The sequence below is a fragment of the Athene noctua genome, chromosome 18 (genome assembly GCF_965140245.1).
Source record: "Athene noctua chromosome 18, bAthNoc1.hap1.1, whole genome shotgun sequence".
Classification (NCBI taxonomy): Eukaryota; Metazoa; Chordata; class Aves; order Strigiformes; family Strigidae; genus Athene; species Athene noctua.
In genome coordinates this window covers 700,004-719,379 of record NC_134054.1, presented here as the reverse complement: position 1 = coordinate 719,379, position 19,376 = coordinate 700,004, and the positions used below count along the sequence as shown (strand labels likewise).

General features: G+C 45.3%; 1 protein-coding gene across 1 annotated transcript; it reads left to right on the top strand.

Moving 5' to 3' along the window:
* The first annotated feature begins 318 nt into the window (after positions 1 to 318).
* On the top strand, positions 319 to 17,282 carry LOC141967951 (myosin heavy chain, skeletal muscle, adult). The gene is made up of 38 exons (XM_074922228.1): positions 319 to 525; positions 606 to 749; positions 843 to 999; positions 2,714 to 2,741; positions 2,839 to 2,950; positions 3,036 to 3,128; positions 3,259 to 3,322; positions 3,415 to 3,513; positions 3,620 to 3,723; positions 3,823 to 3,961; positions 4,592 to 4,710; positions 4,809 to 4,958; positions 5,779 to 5,949; positions 6,596 to 6,905; positions 7,055 to 7,128; positions 8,195 to 8,282; positions 8,376 to 8,493; positions 8,815 to 8,938; positions 9,576 to 9,712; positions 9,815 to 10,070; positions 10,870 to 11,112; positions 11,343 to 11,519; positions 11,606 to 11,751; positions 11,839 to 11,929; positions 12,017 to 12,406; positions 12,557 to 12,683; positions 12,853 to 12,971; positions 13,351 to 13,547; positions 13,940 to 14,123; positions 14,209 to 14,374; positions 14,527 to 14,651; positions 14,807 to 15,115; positions 15,217 to 15,420; positions 15,691 to 15,816; positions 15,911 to 16,081; positions 16,168 to 16,272; positions 16,416 to 16,511; positions 17,107 to 17,282. Exons 1-38 carry the CDS (start codon positions 319 to 321, stop codon positions 17,260 to 17,262), a joined length of 5,826 nt encoding a protein of 1,941 aa, XP_074778329.1. The 3' UTR covers positions 17,263 to 17,282.
* The last annotated feature ends 2,094 nt before the right edge of the window (positions 17,283 to 19,376 follow it).

The window sequence follows — 19,376 nt, the reverse complement described above, 5'->3', positions numbered from 1 at the left end:
TAATATGAAGTCTCTGTTATGGCAATATCCATATTCACCAGAGTTTGCAAATTTGAAATAATACTGCTAAATTGCACTACAATACTGCAAAAACAAAGAACTGTTCTATACTTTGTTATATAGATAGATGTCAAAGGATTAATTTCAGTCAAGACTGGGAACTTTAAATCCAACTTTTGACTTGTTTATACCTACTTATATATTTGAAGAGAACAAACTGCAGGAGATCTCTTCCACACAAAACTGTTGCCTCACTGACTCAACATGTCTTCTTTCCTACAGTCTTCTGCTGACTGTGACTCCTGTATAAGTGCAGACATGACTTCTCCAGATGCTGAGATGGCCGCCTTTGGGGAGGCGGCTCCTTACCTCCGAAAGTCAGAAAAGGAGAGAATTGAGGCCCAGAACAAGCCTTTCGATGCCAAGTCATCGGTCTTTGTGGTGCATCCTAAGGAATCCTTTGTGAAAGGGACAATCCAGAGCAAAGAATCAGGGAAGGTGACTGTCAAGACTGAAGGTGGAGAGGTGAGTAAGAAACAAGGCTGAAGGACACTATTTGATTGTCACTGTGAACTCTTAGCTGACATATGGTCTGCCTCTGACAGACCCTGACCGTGAAGGAAGATCAGATCTTCTCCATGAACCCTCCCAAGTACGATAAAATCGAGGACATGGCCATGATGACCCACCTCCACGAACCCGCTGTGCTGTACAACCTCAAAGAGCGTTACGCAGCCTGGATGATCTACGTAAGTACCAGTAGCAGTCTTCCTCTGGGCAGCGAGGAGGAACTGCTCTGCCAGGGTAGGTGGAAGCCAACGTGCTGTCTCCCTTCCTCACAGACCTACTCGGGTCTCTTCTGCGTCACTGTCAACCCCTACAAGTGGCTGCCGGTGTACAACCCGGAGGTGGTGTTGGCCTACCGAGGCAAGAAGCGCCAGGAGGCCCCCCCACACATCTTCTCCATCTCTGACAATGCCTACCAGTTCATGCTGACTGGTGAGTTGTTTGGAAGCATCTTCATGGTGATATAACATCATTTTTTTTTAAAAAAACATTTGTTTGTGTAAAGCTCAGCATGAGCCTTTAATTAACTTATTTTAACAGTTGCTGATATTATGCATGAGACACAGTTCTGTCTTAATTATTTTTAGAACATTAATGTATAGCATACAGAAAACAGCACTGAAAAAGTTACAGTGAAGAACAATTAATAGGATGAATTAAGTCAGGTGAAACAACTTCTCCCCTACCTGTTATTGAGATCTGATTTGCACAAAATGTGAAAGAAAATATTAATAGACATCAGAACAATTTCATAAATATTTTCCAAAACTATACTGTAAGTTAATTTCTAGGTGTTTTGACTTTATGAAGATATTGTTTGAAAAAGCAAATGATTCAATTTCAAGTGTTATTCTAATATTTGCAGCTTCTTGGGAATGAACAAGATGTCAGAATCCCAGCAAAATTGCACCCTCTGAAAACAATGATAAATGACTTTATTTCAAATTAGCTGTTAGCTAATGGTTCTCTATTATGTATTTGCTTCTTAGACGTGAAAGTTATTTGACCAGAAAAGACTAGATTCTGTGCACAAAAAACGCAATATGCAGAAGGGAATCTATGATTTGATAGTCATGCATCTAGAGTTGTTTCATGTTTCTGCAGGGATATTACTGAACATCATATAATAATAATATTGACTGTTTAAAAATCCCTGATTATTGAATAAAAAGAGAATGATAATTTGAATGGTTCTTCTCCTTTTCCACTTCCACTTTTAATACTGGTGCTGGTTTATAAATAACAAGTAGTTTAACATTTTTTTTCCACATTTGCTATTTTCTTCCTTCTCTAGTTAGTTCCTTTAAAAACAGACTTGTAACAACAGAAATAATAAAAAGAATAGAAAACATCTGAGACAAAAAACAACTAAAACAATAAACCTGTACATTTTTTCTCATCTCAGAAAAAATTAATTCTTTTGAATTCACTGGTGAAAAGGAAAAATGGAAAAGGAGGAAGAAAATATTGTTTAAACATTTCTAACATTGATTAAATCTCTACACTTGTACAAATTAGTTAGACAAGGGGGAGATAAGATTGCTTTTGTTCCATACAGTTAGTGGCTACAATTCCTGGTTATTTAGAGATGAAATCTAATTAATCAGAAATTTCAAAATGTATTTTGTTAAAGGCAAACAGGTATAAACTGCTCTAAGATTCTTAAATTTATTAAGGACTCACTGATGTATAAGCAATTAGTTATATTTGCTGGGACCGTAAAAAGACACATAAGAAATGAGATATATTAATCTCTGTGAATTCTACAGGGAGTTCTTTCGTACCAAAATCTTCCAGAGTCTATAACAGAATTCTCTGAGGAAGATAATCCTCCAGGCTAATTGAGGTCACTGGAAAGTTACAGGCCTTCTTGTATAAGTATTCATTTCATACAGAGATTGACAAGAAATATTGGTTAAATTAAGAAGAAATGTCATATTTCAACGACTGAAAAATGAGTTTAAATTAATACCCCAGAGGTGAAAGGAACATTGAAGAAACCCAAACTTTGATAACTCGAGCCCTTTCCATATAATACAATATAAAATAAGCTCTCTAAAACACTGCTTGTGTTTGTCACATGCATTGTATTATATATTACTCAGTAATGTCACTAACACTGTATTTCATGCTACCTCTTTCACAGATCGTGAGAACCAGTCAATCCTGATCACGTATGTAGATCCCTTCTCGGGTTCCTGTGGGGCTGCCCGGTGCTGGGGGACCTCCCGCCTGACCACACGCTCTCTGCTTCTCTCTTCGGTTTCACAGCGGAGAATCCGGTGCCGGGAAGACTGTGAACACAAAGCGTGTCATCCAGTACTTTGCAACAATTGCAGCGAGTGGGGAGAAGAAGAAGGAGGAGCAGCCAGGCAAAATGCAAGTGAGTGAGGAAGAACAGACAGAATTCTCAACATGTAATTGCTATGTCAACTAAACGCTGTAACTGAATAATGATCATTCTGCAGGGAACGCTTGAGGATCAAATCATCAGCGCTAACCCACTGCTGGAGGCCTTTGGAAATGCCAAGACCGTGAGGAACGACAACTCCTCCCGCTTTGTAAGTTGTTGCTTTGGACCAAAATGCCCCCTCCTTATAACAGCAGTGATGATGGGCTAGTGGTGTTCTCACATAAGGAGATGGCAATGAAATGTGCCGAGGCTGAAATGCTTCTTTTTCCCCTTAACAGGGCAAATTCATCAGAATCCACTTTGGGGCCACAGGCAAACTGGCTTCTGCCGACATTGAAACCTGTAAGACGCTCTCCTGGCCTGATCCCATTCTTTCCTAAATTCCCAGCTCCACGTGCGTTCCCGTGCCTAACTCTTCCCACCCTCCTTGCCAGATCTGCTGGAGAAGTCCAGAGTCACTTTCCAGCTCAAGGCAGAAAGAAGCTACCACATATTTTATCAGATCATGTCCAACAAGAAGCCAGAGCTAATTGGTAGGAAGGATCATGATGTCCTTTTGAGGATGATTGCTGAGCAACAGTTCCCTCTGTTACCTGGTTGGCAAAACTAAGCCTATGCCTTGCCTCTTCCTGCTTTCAGACATGCTCCTTATTAGCACCAACCCTTTTGATTTCCACTATGTGAGTCAAGGTGAGGTCACTGTTCCCAGCATTGATGACCAGGAGGAGCTCATGGCTACAGATGTAAGTGACACAGCAAAAAGGTACCTAGTGTACAAGTCTCAAAGGTGACCTAGGTGACCTACTAAGGACCCGGATTTTAATTCTTTGTTTTTTCTGCAGAGTGCCATCGACATCCTGGGCTTCACTGCTGATGAAAAGACCGCCATCTACAAGCTGACGGGGGCTGTCATGCACTACGGGAACCTGAAATTCAAGCAGAAACAACGAGAAGAGCAGGCAGAGCCCGATGGCACAGAAGGTATCAGCAAACTCAACAGCTGGCTTGTTCAAAGCACTTCTCTGTTTGCAGAGGTGATATGTTAGCCTCTAATGACAGGCCGCTTGTTGGTCCCAATCACCGCGTAAAATTCTGAGGAAAAAAATTTTTGTTCGTTGTCTATCTATCCTCAGAGGTGCTTCCCTGATCATGGGAAGTACCATTATTTTATCTAATGAATACTCCCCAAATGCACACAGCCTGGAAGGGGGAACTTCAACACAGAGTACTACTCTCTCTGCAAAGCCTTCAACCACTATGTCACCATGATGTGCAATCATATTTTGGTGAACTCAACCCTGCATTCTTTGCTATGCAGAAAACCACTTTCCACAGGAAAGGAAGGTGCTGCATGCATATCTCATGAATTCTCAGAGGCTTTTGGAGTTCCTCTGGGAACTTCCAGACTCAAACAGTTCATATACAACCCTTACCAGGTCTTGCCTTCAAAGGAGGCCATCATTGGCTTCCAGAATTTATATTCCTTCACAGAGCTTATGTATGAGACCAGACCAATACTTTTCCATTTCTAGAACATGAACAGCAGTTATACACACTGACCAAATTCTAGCCATTGTTCAAAGATAAATGCTTCTCTCTCTCCCTCTTTAGTGGCAGACAAAGCTGCCTACCTGATGGGCCTAAACTCAGCTGAATTGCTCAAAGCCCTGTGCTATCCCCGAGTCAAGGTCGGGAATGAATTTGTGACCAAAGGTCAAACTGTGTCACAGGTAAAACCTGGAGGTTGACAATACATGCCTTGAAAGAGTACTTGAGCATTCTTCTTTGACTCTAGGAAGTAAGTCTGTTTCTTTCTTCTGTGCTCTAGGTGAACAATTCAGTGGGTGCTCTGGCAAAAGCTGTGTTTGAGAAGATGTTCTTGTGGATGGTTATTCGCATCAACCAGCAGCTGGATACGAAGCAGCCCAGACAGTACTTCATTGGTGTCCTGGACATTGCTGGCTTTGAGATCTTTGATGTAAGGAACAGGGATTTGGCACCACAGTCAAGGGAGGGGTAGGGAGGTGTCATGAGGACTCAGAAACACACTTCTTTTTAAGCAGATTCAGAACTTTATCCTCCTCATCTGCAGTTCCTAGAACCTCCCCTCCCTCCCCCCCCTTCTCTGTCACAGTAGCACCCTCAAATGGCTTTGCTAACAGAGACTTTGATTCTAACGTCAAGAGGTAGAAGAAAGCTCTGCTTTCTGACAATTGGTCTCAGAGGCCCTTAAGGGGGCCTTGGGTCTTAGGCTTTGCAAACAAAGAGACAGCTTTAGGACTAAGGCTCACACAGATGTAGGCCACAGGTGTGGGTGCTCTTGGAAAAGCCACGGAAAGGGTAGTGCTATGGGGAAGTTCACAGCATGTTTCTGGTGTTGTGAATGCAGTGATGATGCTAGGACTTCTGTGTCAGAGCAGAGAAACCCCCTGACTGTTGATCTGAGGACAGAGGCATTCTTGGGTGGGACCCTGAGGATGTTTCCACTCTCTGGGTGGTCAGAGAACTGAGACACCTACACGGTGCCACAGCTGAAGTTACTGAAGGATTTGCGTTTGAGTAACACAGTAAAAAAGGACGATTACTTTTACCTTGATTTCAAAAGTAATAAAAATAAAATCCTTCAAGGACAGTAGACTTTACCACAGAAGTCCTGCTAAGGAAACACATGCAGTTACAGTACAGTTAGGAGTGATGTCTCAGCTGGGGCACTTCAGACAGCATTAGGAGACTGCTAGCAAAACCCGGTGGAATTTGCACACCTTGAGAACCTGTGCACCTCTTCTTGCTTTGGGCAGTTCAACAGCTTTGAGCAGCTGTGCATCAACTTCACCAACGAGAAACTGCAACAGTTCTTCAACCACCACATGTTTGTGCTGGAGCAGGAGGAGTACAAGAAGGAGGGAATTGAATGGGAGTTCATTGACTTTGGCATGGACCTGGCTGCCTGCATTGAGCTCATTGAGAAGGTACCTGTTCTGTGCAAGCGTATGAAGTATTTTGAATTTCTCTGATGTTTCTGAGCCACATTCAGCTCAGATAGAACTCGCGGCCAGGCATTCAGTGTCAGTTAAACAAGATATATTGCACCAAAATTGATTTTAGTCTGGGGAAGAGTACTCTAGGAAATGAGAATCTGTGCCATCAATCTTGTTTTACCTGGTCTTCAAGCATGGGAAAAATAGCCTGGACTCCCTCCAACAGACTTCTTGAAAACCCCTGGAGTCAATCTCCTTTCCTTTTTCCTCTGAAGACACAAATCAGGATTCCAGGTAGAAATTTGGGAAATAAATATCATCTCGCCTGATTTCTCAAATCAAATGAGACTCTTCCAGATGTTTTCCCAATTATTTTTCTGTTTACCACTTCTCCCTTTAATTCTACTCAGCATTCTAACCTGAACAAGACAGACATTCTTACTAGTCCTGTGAAGACAGGCTGCAGGACGTCAGTGGAAGGCAGAAACAGGCTCCCTGTCTGAGAACAACTCCCAACAAACTCAGGCCCTTACCCAGGCGGAGATGCTACCAGCAATACCCTGCTATCTTTGATGTTTATAGCACACGTTTCACATCGTTATAATTTTTCTCTGTTACTTCTTGTGGTACCTTCCAGCCCATGGGCATCTTCTCCATCCTGGAAGAGGAGTGCATGTTCCCCAAGGCAACTGACACCTCTTTCAAGAACAAGCTCTATGACCAGCATCTGGGCAAGTCCAACAACTTCCAGAAGCCCAAGCCTGCCAAAGGCAAGGCTGAGGCCCACTTCTCCCTGGTGCACTATGCTGGCACAGTGGATTACAACATCACTGGCTGGCTTGAGAAGAACAAGGATCCCCTGAATGAAACTGTCATTGGGTTGTACCAGAAATCATCCCTGAAAACATTGGCCTTACTCTTTGCCTCCTATGGTGGAGCAGATGCAGGTCAGCTTTGTGAAAACAAATTTATTTTCAGTGTGGGACAATGTTGACACAGGCTTAAAGAAGTGAACATTAAGCATTTAAAGTTTTGTCATCTGTAGGCTCCAATATGCAACATCCATATTTTAATACTTCTTTTCTTCCATTCACAGAGGGTGGTGGTGGTGGCAAAAAGGGTGGCAAGAAGAAGGGTTCTTCCTTCCAGACTGTCTCAGCTCTTTTCCGGGCAAGTATAGAGTTTATAATTTTTTTTAAAACGGAGAGTAATTGTATTATTAATTTGAAAAGTCTGTTTTAGTTTTGGACATAAGTCTTGTCATTCTTGAAAATCTTTCCCTTGCTCTTCCTGGAAATTACAGAACTACCTTGAACACCACAAAAAATCTACTTCATTCCTTGCATGTTCTTCTTTTCAATTAAGGAGTGAGAACGATATTGTCAGCCTCCTGGAACTCCCTAGACAATTGTCTTAATCTTTTTTTTCCCATTAACTATTGGCATTGCACCCTATTTTTGCTGATTTCTTCCACCTGACTTAGTTTTGCTATTCCTTTTTTTGTATATTCTACAAAAATCTCCAAGGATGAAGTTCACCTGCTTAGACTTGGAATGAATAACAAATCAGCTGAACTTCCACAAAATCTGTTCCGGAGATTTCAGAGATACTTACCATATCTGTTTTACAAATCTATGAGGATTTTCAGTATTGTCACACTGTAGATTTTAAAAGTAAAAATTTAAACATCAAAAGCACAATAATTGCCTTGAGATTGTAAGATTGTATGTCAATATTGTAATTTCAGTGGGGAAAGAGAATGAATGTTAATAATTTTTGAGGTCAGTTTTAAATTTCCATTTTTCTGAAGTGGAGATATTTAGGGAGATTGAATTACTGTTAAAAAAGTAAATTTATATGGGCTATAGAAATATTCCATCTATTTAAAAAGGACTTATCTGCTAATTTAGATGCTACTCATGTGTAACCAAAACTATATATCATCCACTTAAAATGATTAAGTACCACAAGAAATACCAGGTGGAAGAAAATCTGTGAGATAGCAGCTCTGTATTTGTATAAGAAGATCAAGGAAAGTAATACTAACCATTATTCTACAAAAGAATTTCAAAACCAAAAATCTGTGAGCCTTCAGTTTCCAAATTTCCCTCTGGGAGTTCTGCAAGGTGTTTTAGAGAAGACAGGTTTGCTCCTGAAACACTCAGTTTGATGTGTCCATTATTAAACTTCTAGTACTTACACTTGATAATATAAACTTCATTTCATGATCTCACAGGAGAATTTAAACAAGCTGATGGCTAACCTGAGAAGCACTCACCCCCATTTTGTACGATGCATCATCCCAAATGAAACAAAAACACCTGGTAAGGGGAGCCAATAGGATAAAAACTCAAGCTAAGAAGCTCTTCTCCTGAGTGTCAAACAACGGGGTAGTCCCTAACGATGGTGTTTGTTAGGTGCTATGGAGCATGAGCTGGTGCTGCATCAGCTGCGGTGCAATGGTGTGCTGGAAGGGATCAGAATTTGCAGGAAAGGATTCCCCAGCAGAGTCCTGTATGCTGACTTCAAACAGAGGTAAGAGTGCTCCACCTTTGTGCCCATTCAGACCAAGCTGAAGACCCTGTGTATCATGTACTTGAAACTTTTACTTTAAATTGGTACTCAGCAGTAATATAGAAATGTTTCATCATCACTTCATGATACGACACTGTTGAGATCTGGATTCTCTTGTTCTTAGAGTTAATAGTAGAAACACTCTCCGTATCCTGTTCTAGAAGGACGAACTGTCTCCAGGCATGAGATCAGTTCAGTGAGACAGTCTGAGGAAGCTGTGGGCTTCATTCACAGTGGTTGTTGCAGTGATGGGGATTTCTTCATGTCTTTTTTATTCTGCAGATACAGAGTGCTTAATGCAAGTGCTATCCCAGAGGGACAGTTCATGGACAGCAAGAAGGCCTCAGAAAAGCTCCTTGGGTCCATTGATGTGGATCACACCCAATATAGATTTGGTCACACCAAGGTAGAAATATGTTCTCTGTTAAAAGTTTGTCGGGAAGAGGTAAGGGTGGGCTCCTTCATCATTGGCAGAGAGCACAACACAATAACAGAGCTGGCAGGGTAGAAGCCTTAATAGCAAGTGCCCATCCCAAAAGTAGTCAATCAAGGCAACTGGGGAAGACCCTGGAATGGTAATCAGGTTCAACCAAGAGCCCAGATCATCAGGAATGTTTGTGACAAGAAGGAAGGTCTGAGGTGAAGCCATAAAACCTTGGTCTTTAAGATTGCTCAGGGTTAGATATAGGTAGGCTAACAAGGCCCTAGCACTATTCATTAATTCCTGGACAGATCCACAGCAATGAGATTGGTCAAAAAGCAAGCCAGGGAATAAGTCTACAGGTCATGGTAGAGCTCACTGGGGTCCTATATCAGTCATAGGTGTGGCTGAGGCTGTGGCTGAGCTGGAAACCAGAACACATACCACACAGCTCAGACAGGGACCAAATGCTTAGACTTGTAGGCCTGTAGGCAGACGGTTTGAGAGGGGGCCCAAATGGAGCCTGGTCATGGCCATTAAGCTCTGTAAGGATCCTGAAACACTCTGTGCCTCTGTTCTGTACTACCTGACAATAACATGCTGTAACATTTCCTTTCTCAAGGTGTTCTTCAAAGCTGGACTGCTGGGGCTCCTGGAGGAGATGAGAGATGACAAGCTGGCAGAAATAATCACTCGCACACAAGCCAGGTGCAGAGGCTTCCTGATGAGAGTGGAGTATCGGAGAATGGTGGAAAGGAGGTAGACGTTTCTCAAATTAAGTTTGTTCTCGTGGTACTTGACTAATGAAGTTTAAGTTCATAACACCAAAGCTATGCAATATACACGTGAATTTCATTTCAGGGAATCCATCTTCTGTATCCAGTACAATGTCCGAGCATTCATGAACGTGAAGCACTGGCCCTGGATGAAGCTGTTCTTCAAGATCAAGCCCTTGCTGAAGAGTGCAGAATCTGAGAAGGAGATGGCCAACATGAAGGAGGAGTTTGAGAAAACCAAGGAAGAACTTGCAAAGTCTGAGGCAAAGAGGAAGGAGCTGGAGGAGAAAATGGTGGCCCTGCTGCAGGAGAAGAATGATCTGCAGCTCCAAGTGCAGGCTGTGAGTAATCACCGTTCATTTGTCCCTGGGAGAAGAACAATATGCAGCCAGAATGCTTCTTACCCTAAGCAGAGACTTGCAGGAAGCTGACTAATGTTCATCAGAAAAAAATCTAAATCACACACCCTGAGACACACTAGCTTTGAGGAAACAGGTACAGGCAGGGGCATGATGTGTCTCATGGCAGCCCCACGTGACACCTGGCATTCTTGCTGTCTGGGGAAAGAGCCATGTAGCACTCGCCAACGTGTAACCCACAGCAGAGCTCTGAACTGGAAGGGAAGTATCTCCAGCTACTCAACTTTCAAAGCAGAGTATCTGTCTATCAGAGTAAAGGCAAACCTGAGAAGGACCCACTTGGCCTACTTAGAGCTACACTTGAAGGCACTGATTACTTTCCAAAACATGGATACTTCCCATTCAAGCTCAATTAGGAGAAGGCAGTTTCTTCACACCAAACAAAACACCGCTTTCGCCAGTAAATTATTTTCACAAAGCCTTTACTCTGCAAATATTCTAACGTTTGTGACGAGTCAATTAAAAAGAAAAAGATATTGAATACTATTTCTGTCAATTACCCTCCCTACGAGGCATTTTGAAGAGACAAAATGAATTTAGAGTCAATGCTGATTCCAGGGGACAGGGTTTCCCGGTAGCCACTGGGCAAGACCTTCCTGTTGCTGGAGTGGAGGGCCTGTTTCTGCCTCCATTTTAACACGTGACTACTCTGTGATACAGAAGACAGAGCAGAGAAACTTCAAAACCTTGCAACCCATAAAAATCTGTGTCTCCCCACCAGGAAGCAGACAGCTTGGCTGATGCTGAGGAAAGATGTGACCAGCTCATCAAAACCAAAATCCAGCTGGAAGCCAAAATAAAGGAGGTGACTGAAAGGGCTGAGGATGAGGAGGAAATTAATGCTGAGCTGACAGCCAAGAAGAGGAAACTGGAGGATGAATGCTCAGAGCTGAAGAAAGATATTGATGATCTTGAGTTAACGTTGGCCAAAGTGGAAAAGGAAAAGCATGCCACTGAAAACAAGGTACACGCACAGACAGTCACAATAAGGGGGAAGGGAGAGATGCCTCTCACATCAGCCTGGTATCCTCAGAACAAAGCTAGGTTTGGAACATGCCAGGAGCATCACTGCAGGGCAGCTAGGCATGCAAGATAAAAACCAAGCTCCTGGCTAAACACTGCAAAGTGAAAAGGTCACTGCACTAACAGTCAAGTCTTCTACACAGTCTTTTGGCACTTGCTTGCAATTACCAGGTGAAAAACCTGACAGAGGAGATGGCAGCCCTGGATGAGACCATTGCCAAGCTGACAAAAGAGAAGAAAGCCCTCCAAGAGGCCCATCAGCAGACACTGGATGACCTGCAGGTAGAAGAGGACAAAGTCAATACGCTGACCAAAGCTAAGACCAAGCTGGAGCAGCAAGTGGATGACGTAAGCACAGAGGTGTACAGCAAAACCAGGACAGGTAATAGAGTTAAACCTGACTGATGGAGCAATGATGGTCCTGTTTGTTTTAGCTGGAAGGGTCCTTGGAGCAAGAGAAGAAACTGCGCATGGACCTTGAGAGAGCCAAGAGGAAACTCGAAGGAGACCTGAAGCTGGCCCATGACAGCATAATGGACTTGGAAAATGATAAGCAGCAGCTGGATGAGAAACTGAAGAAGTAAGTGTGGCTGTGGGGCACCTGAGTGCTGGGCTGGTGCACTTGTCTTTCCTCTTTGAGCTCTGACACGGTTTGCTTTGCCCACAGGAAAGACTTTGAAATCAGCCAGATCCAGAGCAAAATCGAGGATGAGCAAGCCCTGGGCATGCAGTTACAGAAGAAGATCAAGGAGCTGCAGGCAAGCCTCTGTCCCTGGCCCCCTCTCACCAGTCTGAGGTCAGGAAGGAGGAGGGCATGGGTGTGAAGGGTCCCTAATGTTCCCCAGGCTCGTATCGAGGAACTGGAGGAGGAAATTGAGGCAGAGCGAACCTCTCGGGCAAAAGCAGAGAAGCATCGGGCTGACCTCTCGAGGGAGCTAGAGGAGATCAGCGAGCGCCTGGAAGAAGCAGGAGGGGCTACAGCAGCTCAGGTCGAGATGAACAAGAAGCGTGAGGCAGAATTTCAGAAGATGCGCCGTGACCTCGAAGAGGCCACGCTGCAGCACGAAGCCACGGCTGCCGCCCTGCGGAAGAAGCACGCGGACAGCACAGCTGAGCTTGGGGAGCAGATCGACAACCTGCAACGCGTGAAGCAGAAGCTGGAGAAGGAGAAGAGTGAGCTGAAGATGGAGATTGACGACTTGGCCAGTAACATGGAGTCTGTCTCCAAAGCCAAGGTACGGGATTGCAGTGGAGCATGCCCACAGGGACAAACTATGGCACACAGGCTACATCTGCCAGCCACGTTTTCATAACAAAGTCCGTGCTGTGAGGATAAGGCAGAGTCCAGGTGTTCATTTCCTCTCCTCCTTGTTCTGGCTCGGTAGGCAAATCTGGAGAAGATGTGCCGCACTCTGGAAGACCAGCTGAGTGAGATTAAAACTAAGGAGGAGCAGAATCAGCGCATGATCAATGACCTCAATACTCAAAGAGCTCGTCTGCAGACGGAATCAGGTGACATTTCCTCATTCCTGAGGAAGACCTGCATGCCATGAGGATAACACAGTGTGCAAAGTTACGGCTGATATGACCTCTACGGGCTACTCATGACTGCATGTGTTTACAGGCAAAAATTGTTACATTATTCATAACCAGGTGACTTTTCCCCCTTTGCTCTTCCCAGGTGAATATTCACGCCAGGTGGAGGAAAAAGATGCCCTGATTTCTCAGCTGTCTAGGGGCAAGCAAGGATTTACCCAGCAAATTGAAGAACTCAAGAGACATTTAGAGGAAGAAATAAAGGTCTGGAATGACTCTACTGCAACATTCCTTCCCCAAACACATGTAGAGCTGGAGGGAACACCAGTAATGCACATGCCCCCTGCTCATTAGCCAGAGAGGAAAGGAAGTGTAATGATTTTGATGCTGGAGGAAGCCATCCACAAGGCTTGCAGAGATTCTACCATACTCTCTAAGACAGGAGTCAGACACATATTACAGAGACAGCAGGTTACTTTCCCCAGAGCACCTGTCACTAACACGTCCTGATCAAGCTGATGTTCATTATCTCCCAGCTTTGCATTTGCCTAATTAGTGTTTCATTCTAATTTCACTGTCAGCTTCACTGTCAAGAGACATCTCAAGTCAAGTATTCAGGTTACCAATCCCAATGTCCCCGCAGGCCAAGAACGCCCTGGCCCACGCCTTGCAGTCAGCTCGCCACGACTGTGACTTGCTGCGGGAACAATACGAGGAGGAGCAGGAAGCCAAGGGGGAGCTGCAGCGCGCCCTGTCCAAGGCCAACAGCGAGGTGGCCCAGTGGAGAACCAAATACGAGACGGATGCTATCCAGCGCACGGAGGAGCTGGAGGAGGCCAAGTACGTGGGACACGGGATGCGGAATGGCTGGAGAAGGCTGAGCCTGTCAGGGAAATTGGAGCGTCTTCGAGTGCATTAGGACAGGGGTGGGATGAAGGCAGCGATATAGTGTCATTGTGGTAGAGGGAGGAGAGGGAGAGAAAGGAAGAGTTTGGTGTGGAAAAAGTGTGGATTAGAAGGACAAATGGAGCCTTTATGGCTAGAAATGCTGAGACATGACAAATAATCAGTAAGTGCTAGGAAAAAGTCTTGGTAGATGCTTTAGGCTTCTTGTAATCTTGGAACACTGTGAAAAGCACTAGTCTCGAAGCCCCCAAGGTGGCCAACTGCCCTCTTGTGAAAATTGTCTCTGCTCTACGTTCTAACCCGGAGCTCTGCTTATCTCCTGCCAGGAAGAAGCTGGCACAGCGCCTGCAGGATGCAGAGGAACACGTTGAGGCTGTGAATGCCAAATGTGCCTCCCTGGAAAAGACAAAGCAGAGGCTGCAGAATGAAGTGGAGGACCTGATGATTGACGTGGAGCGATCTAATGCTGCCTGCGCGGCTCTGGATAAGAAGCAGAAGAACTTTGACAAGGTCTTTGGGCTCCAGCCCCGGGGCTCCTGGGCAGAGCATGTCCTCCCGACTGCCACCTGCATACTGACGCCCCGTTTCTCTTCAGATCCTGGCAGAATGGAAGCAGAAGTATGAGGAAACGCAGGCTGAGCTGGAAGCCTCCCAGAAGGAGTCTCGCTCTCTCAGCACGGAGCTCTTTAAGATGAAGAATGCCTATGAGGAGTCCTTGGACCACCTGGAAACGCTGAAGCGGGAGAACAAGAACTTGCAGCGTAAGTGCCTGGCCCTCTGCTCCTGGCAGGGCTTTCTCCCTGCCCACCACTACCGCCTGCAGGTCTGCAAAGATACTTGTCACCTTGGTGTGGCTGGGCCCTTCCGCTTCAGCTCTGAGCCTGACCGTGCCACTTCTCACCCTTCCTTGCAGAGGAGATTTCCGACCTCACGGAGCAGATTGCAGAGGGAGGAAAGGCGATTCATGAGCTGGAGAAAATCAAGAAGCAGATTGAGCAGGAGAAATCTGAACTGCAAGCCTCCCTGGAGGAAGCTGAGGTAGGTGCTAAGAAATGGTGTCCAGACTGAAAGTATGGGAGTAGTTATTTGCAGACATGGCAGGAAAGCAAGCCCAGATTTCACGAGGTACTGCATAAGAGACTACTTAGAAAGGAAGCAGTAGTTTGAGCCACTGTTCCTGCTGACTTGTCCAGGCCTCCTTGGAACATGAAGAGGGGAAGATCCTGCGCCTCCAGCTTGAGCTCAACCAGGTGAAATCTGAGATTGACAGGAAGATCGCAGAGAAAGATGAGGAGATTGACCAGATGAAGAGAAACCACCTCCGAATCGTGGAGTCCATGCAGAGCACCCTGGACGCCGAGATCAGGAGCAGGAACGAAGCCCTGCGGCTGAAGAAGAAGATGGAGGGAGACCTGAACGAAATGGAGATCCAGCTGAGCCATGCCAACCGCGTGGCTGCAGAGGCACAAAAGAACCTGAGAAACACGCAGGCAGTGCTCAAGGTCTGTTCCGCAAAGATGCATATAGAAGAATGTCTACCTTACATTTTTAAGACCCAGGAGTGTTGTGCCACCTTATAATGTCTCTTTCCTCTCTTTTACAGGATACCCAGATCCACTTGGACGATGCTCTCAGGACACAGGAGGACCTGAAGGAGCAGGTGGCCATGGTGGAGCGCAGAGCAAACCTGCTGCAGGCTGAAGTTGAGGAGCTACGGGCAGCCCTGGAGCAGACGGAGCGGTCTCGGAAAGTGGCTGAGCAGGAGCTCCTGGATGCCACTGAACGTGTGCAGCTCCTCCATACCCAGGTCAGGCACTCTGCATGAAATGAGTCCCATTAGCCAGGGATATCACAGAATCCAACTGCTATGCCTCTTGGAAGTGACTACCATATACAGTCCTGAAAAGCCATGCCGTAACTATGGCCGGTCCAGCCAGCCACCCCTCTCTGGTTTGCTGCTGTGGCTCTAAAGAAGACTCCTGCATTAACGTCTTTCATAAACAATACTCACAGTTTCAGCTCCTGAAGTGGAGGCATTAGTTCTAACTGTAAAAAACATGTCTTTGCCTTTGCACAGAACACCAGCTTGATCAACACCAAGAAGAAGCTGGAAACAGACATTGTGCAAATTCAGGGTGAAATGGAGGATACAATCCAGGAAGCCCGCAATGCTGAAGAGAAGGCCAAGAAGGCCATCACAGATGTGAGCTGGGGGCTCCTTTCACTGCTAATGGTGGATGTGTTCTCCCCCAAATGTCTCCAACCCCAAAATGGCTTTCACCCTTTGCTCCCTTCAGGCAGCCATGATGGCCGAAGAGCTGAAGAAGGAGCAGGACACCAGTGCCCACCTGGAGAGGATGAAGAAGAACCTGGACCAGACGGTGAAGGACCTGCAGCACCGTCTGGATGAGGCCGAGCAGTTGGCACTGAAGGGAGGCAAGAAGCAAATCCAGAAGCTGGAGGCCAGAGTGCGTAGGGCTTTGAGTTGTGCGTGAGAGAACGTGTCATGTAAGTAAGCAGCACGGAAGCTCCAAAGTCGGGCTTCTCATTGCAGGTGAGGGAGCTGGAAGCGGAGGTTGACGCTGAGCAGAAGCGCAGCGCTGAAGCCGTGAAGGGCGTGCGCAAGTACGAGAGGAGGGTGAAGGAGCTGACCTACCAGGTAAGGCAGGAGGCCTCCTTGGGCTGACAGAGCTTTCTCACAAGTAGTCGAATTTTGCACACACCATCCCCAAGGGGAACTGTTAACCACACACGACGCAGAACCAATAATTCATTCTGTTTGCTGCTTACAAACCACTCTAGTCTGAGGAAGACCGGAAGAATATTCTCAGGCTTCAGGACCTGGTGGACAAGCTGCAGACGAAGGTGAAATCCTACAAGAGGCAAGCTGAGGAGGCTGTAAGTATTGCTTGAAGACTGGGCAAGAGTCACCTTCCAGCGGGGCAGCATGCTCGTTGAGATGAGTACAAATCCCAGGAAAGGGGCATGAGAGGAACTGCCAAGTCTTGGCCACACCACGAGGCCTTGCAGAGTTCTGGGCACCCTGTGCTCAGGGATGAACTGAGGGAAGTTCTGCGGCCTGTTTGATACAGAAAGTCAGACTAAACAAACCCAGGGCTCTCACCTACTGACTGAGAAGTTCCTGAGTCTCTGCTACAGACCAAAAGCAGAGGGTTTCAGGGTCTTTCTCCACCTGCTAAGCCACACTGATAGTTGGGCATCAATAATGGGGGAATAAGTCCAGAAATGACAAATCCAAGTGACAGAATTGCTCCTCAGGAGGGACACAGTGCCGCTGAGGCTTGTCACAGTGGGGCCCTGAATAAGGGAGGATGAGGAGGTCTGTGTGAGGCTTCCGTGTAGGCGGTGGTGGGTGGGGGATGGAGGTTTTGCCTTCCCCCAGGGAAGAGCCGCAGCCCCGCAAGGACGAGGCGCAGGAGGAGTGAAACCCCTGCCCTGGGCTCCTCACCACCGACTCCCTCTCCCCGCACAGGAGGAACTGTCCAATGTCAACCTCTCCAAATTCCGCAAGATCCAGCACGAGCTGGAGGAAGCCGAGGAGCGGGCTGACATTGCAGAGTCCCAGGTCAACAAGCTCCGTGTGAAAAGCCGGGAGTTTCATGGCAAGAAGATAGAAGAGGAGGAGTGAGGATGTCATGAGGCAACAAAGTGACCTGAGGGATGCACAAAATGTGAACCTCTCCGTCACTCTCTCCTATATTTTATATTTGTAGTCACCTCAATATTTAGGGAATAAATTGTAGACATCTTTGCACACATGCCATGAGCAGTAGTTTTGTTATGTCCTCTTTTCAATGATTAGAGTTTGGTCATCATTAGCCTTTGGGCACAGTTTTGGCTTATAACCTTTGTGTACCTATGTTACAGTATGACTTTTTGCTACCTAGTTCTTAAATATTTGCCCTTCTCTATTACTTCAGTGACTTATATAAAGGAAGTTTCTTACTGAGATAAATTATCCTCAGAGACACAGAATGAAAGAGAAATATCATTTTTTCCCAGGACCTGTTTTATTCAAGCTATTGATAAAGCAAGAGATGTTGAAGAGAAAGGAATATGATGTTTCCCAATGAAATAATAATGTTGTTCCAGGCAGTAAGGACAATGACCAATATGTAAGAAATGCAGAAAACTTTCATGACTCTAAGTATACAATGCCATTAAATATCATACAAAATTCAGTACAGTTAAAACTACTTGTCGGGAAACATAATGCAACATCACATAGAAAACGGTGGACTCTGAACTGACACTGATTAGGAGCAAGGTCTGCCATGTAAGCTGCATAATCATGTGAAAACATCCAGTTATTTCTCAGCTGTGGTAGCAAAATAGAAAATAAAATGAGATAATTTTGATTTGTAAGGAATTATGATTCCTAAAGCAATAAAGGTGATCAGACCTGTGAAGGGACTTCCATTGGAGGACCAATTAAACAGACCCAGAGACTTAAGATAGGAAAAGAGGGAACTGAGTGGGCATACAAAGCAGAACTATAAAATCAGCCCAGTGTGGTGAGGCTTGACAGGGATCAATGTTCTAAGTGAGTCTGGCATTGAGAGAAACAGGAGAGTGCAAAGGGCAGAAGATGGAGGATAGGGGGGTGGATGGAGGGCACGCGCAGGGAGCTGTAAATAAAATGAAACTACCTGATGGCAAGATATTCAAAGCCACAAAGACAGATGGGTTCTTTACAAGGTATGCAGTTAACCTGTGGAAGTCCTTGGCACTGCAGACTAAAGGATTACACATATTAAAAGGGGACTTGAACATGTTAATGGAGAAGAAATCTACCAGAATTTACCAGCTGCACAGAAATCCCACCCATAGTTCCAAGGCTTAGAGCTGTATGGAAAGACAGAGGTTCAGGAGAGCACTTAAGGGTAACAGCATGCTTGGATTCTCTCTTTTTACAGTCTTATCTACTGCCAGTGGAGCACAAATACACTTGGGGAATGGGAGGGCATCCACTGCTCCAAGTCCATTTGGGAGTGGAAAATGAGTCTGTCAGTCAGGGTCAGAGGGATGAATACATGGTTTGGGAAGGATATGAAGATTTCTGAGTTGTTCTGATGAGTTTACAGTCTATGCTCTCCATAGCTTCCTCTCTGAACACCTACTGACTGTATTAGGTTTTGCCTAAACGGATTTTTTTTTAATTTTTTTTTTTTTTTTTTTAAAAAAAAAGCTCTAGATATGACTGTTGTTGCCTTGGAGCTTCACTGTCAAGCAGAAAGCAATGCAGGGGACCCTGACTATCACCTGCTTGGTCAAGCATGGCATGCAGACTATGGCTATGCCCAGACCTCAGGTCAGTGGTCTCCAAAAACTACTCATCTACAAAGCTTTCAAAGGAGAGCCTGCCATTTGAGCTCTTTGAGGTTTCCTAGGAAGTGTTGAGGGTTAACAGTGGTCCCTCAGTCAGTGTGTGTAGAAACCACTGTCACAGCATGGGTTTTGCTTCCAAAGAGCAAAGTGAGCTTCCAGTGTACTTTGCTTGCTCTCCTGGAAACTTCCAGCCAACAGCAGCTTGTCTGTATGCTAAGACTGAATTACCAAAATGAGTATTTAATGATCTGTCTCCAAGATGCTAACTCACCAATGCACCAGTAATTTTAAGGATGTTCTACTCTCAGTAGTGAGGATGAGAAAGCAAGAACCCCAGATGTCTCTGTCATTGCTCTTTGAAAGTGTGATGAGAGTGAGCTTTTTTGGAGCTGATCAGTTTTCAGCCACAAAGAG

Coding starts and splice junctions, on each gene's coding strand:
- LOC141967951 (XM_074922228.1), top strand. CDS start 319: ATGACTTCTCCAGATGCTGAGATGGCCGCCTTTGGGGAGGCGGCTCCT. Junction 1,000..2,713: donor CTACCAGTTCATGCTGACTG/GTGAGTTGTTTG, acceptor CCTCTTTCACAG/ATCGTGAGAACCAGTCAATC. Junction 3,323..3,414: donor TTCTGCCGACATTGAAACCT/GTAAGACGCTCT, acceptor CCTCCTTGCCAG/ATCTGCTGGAGAAGTCCAGA.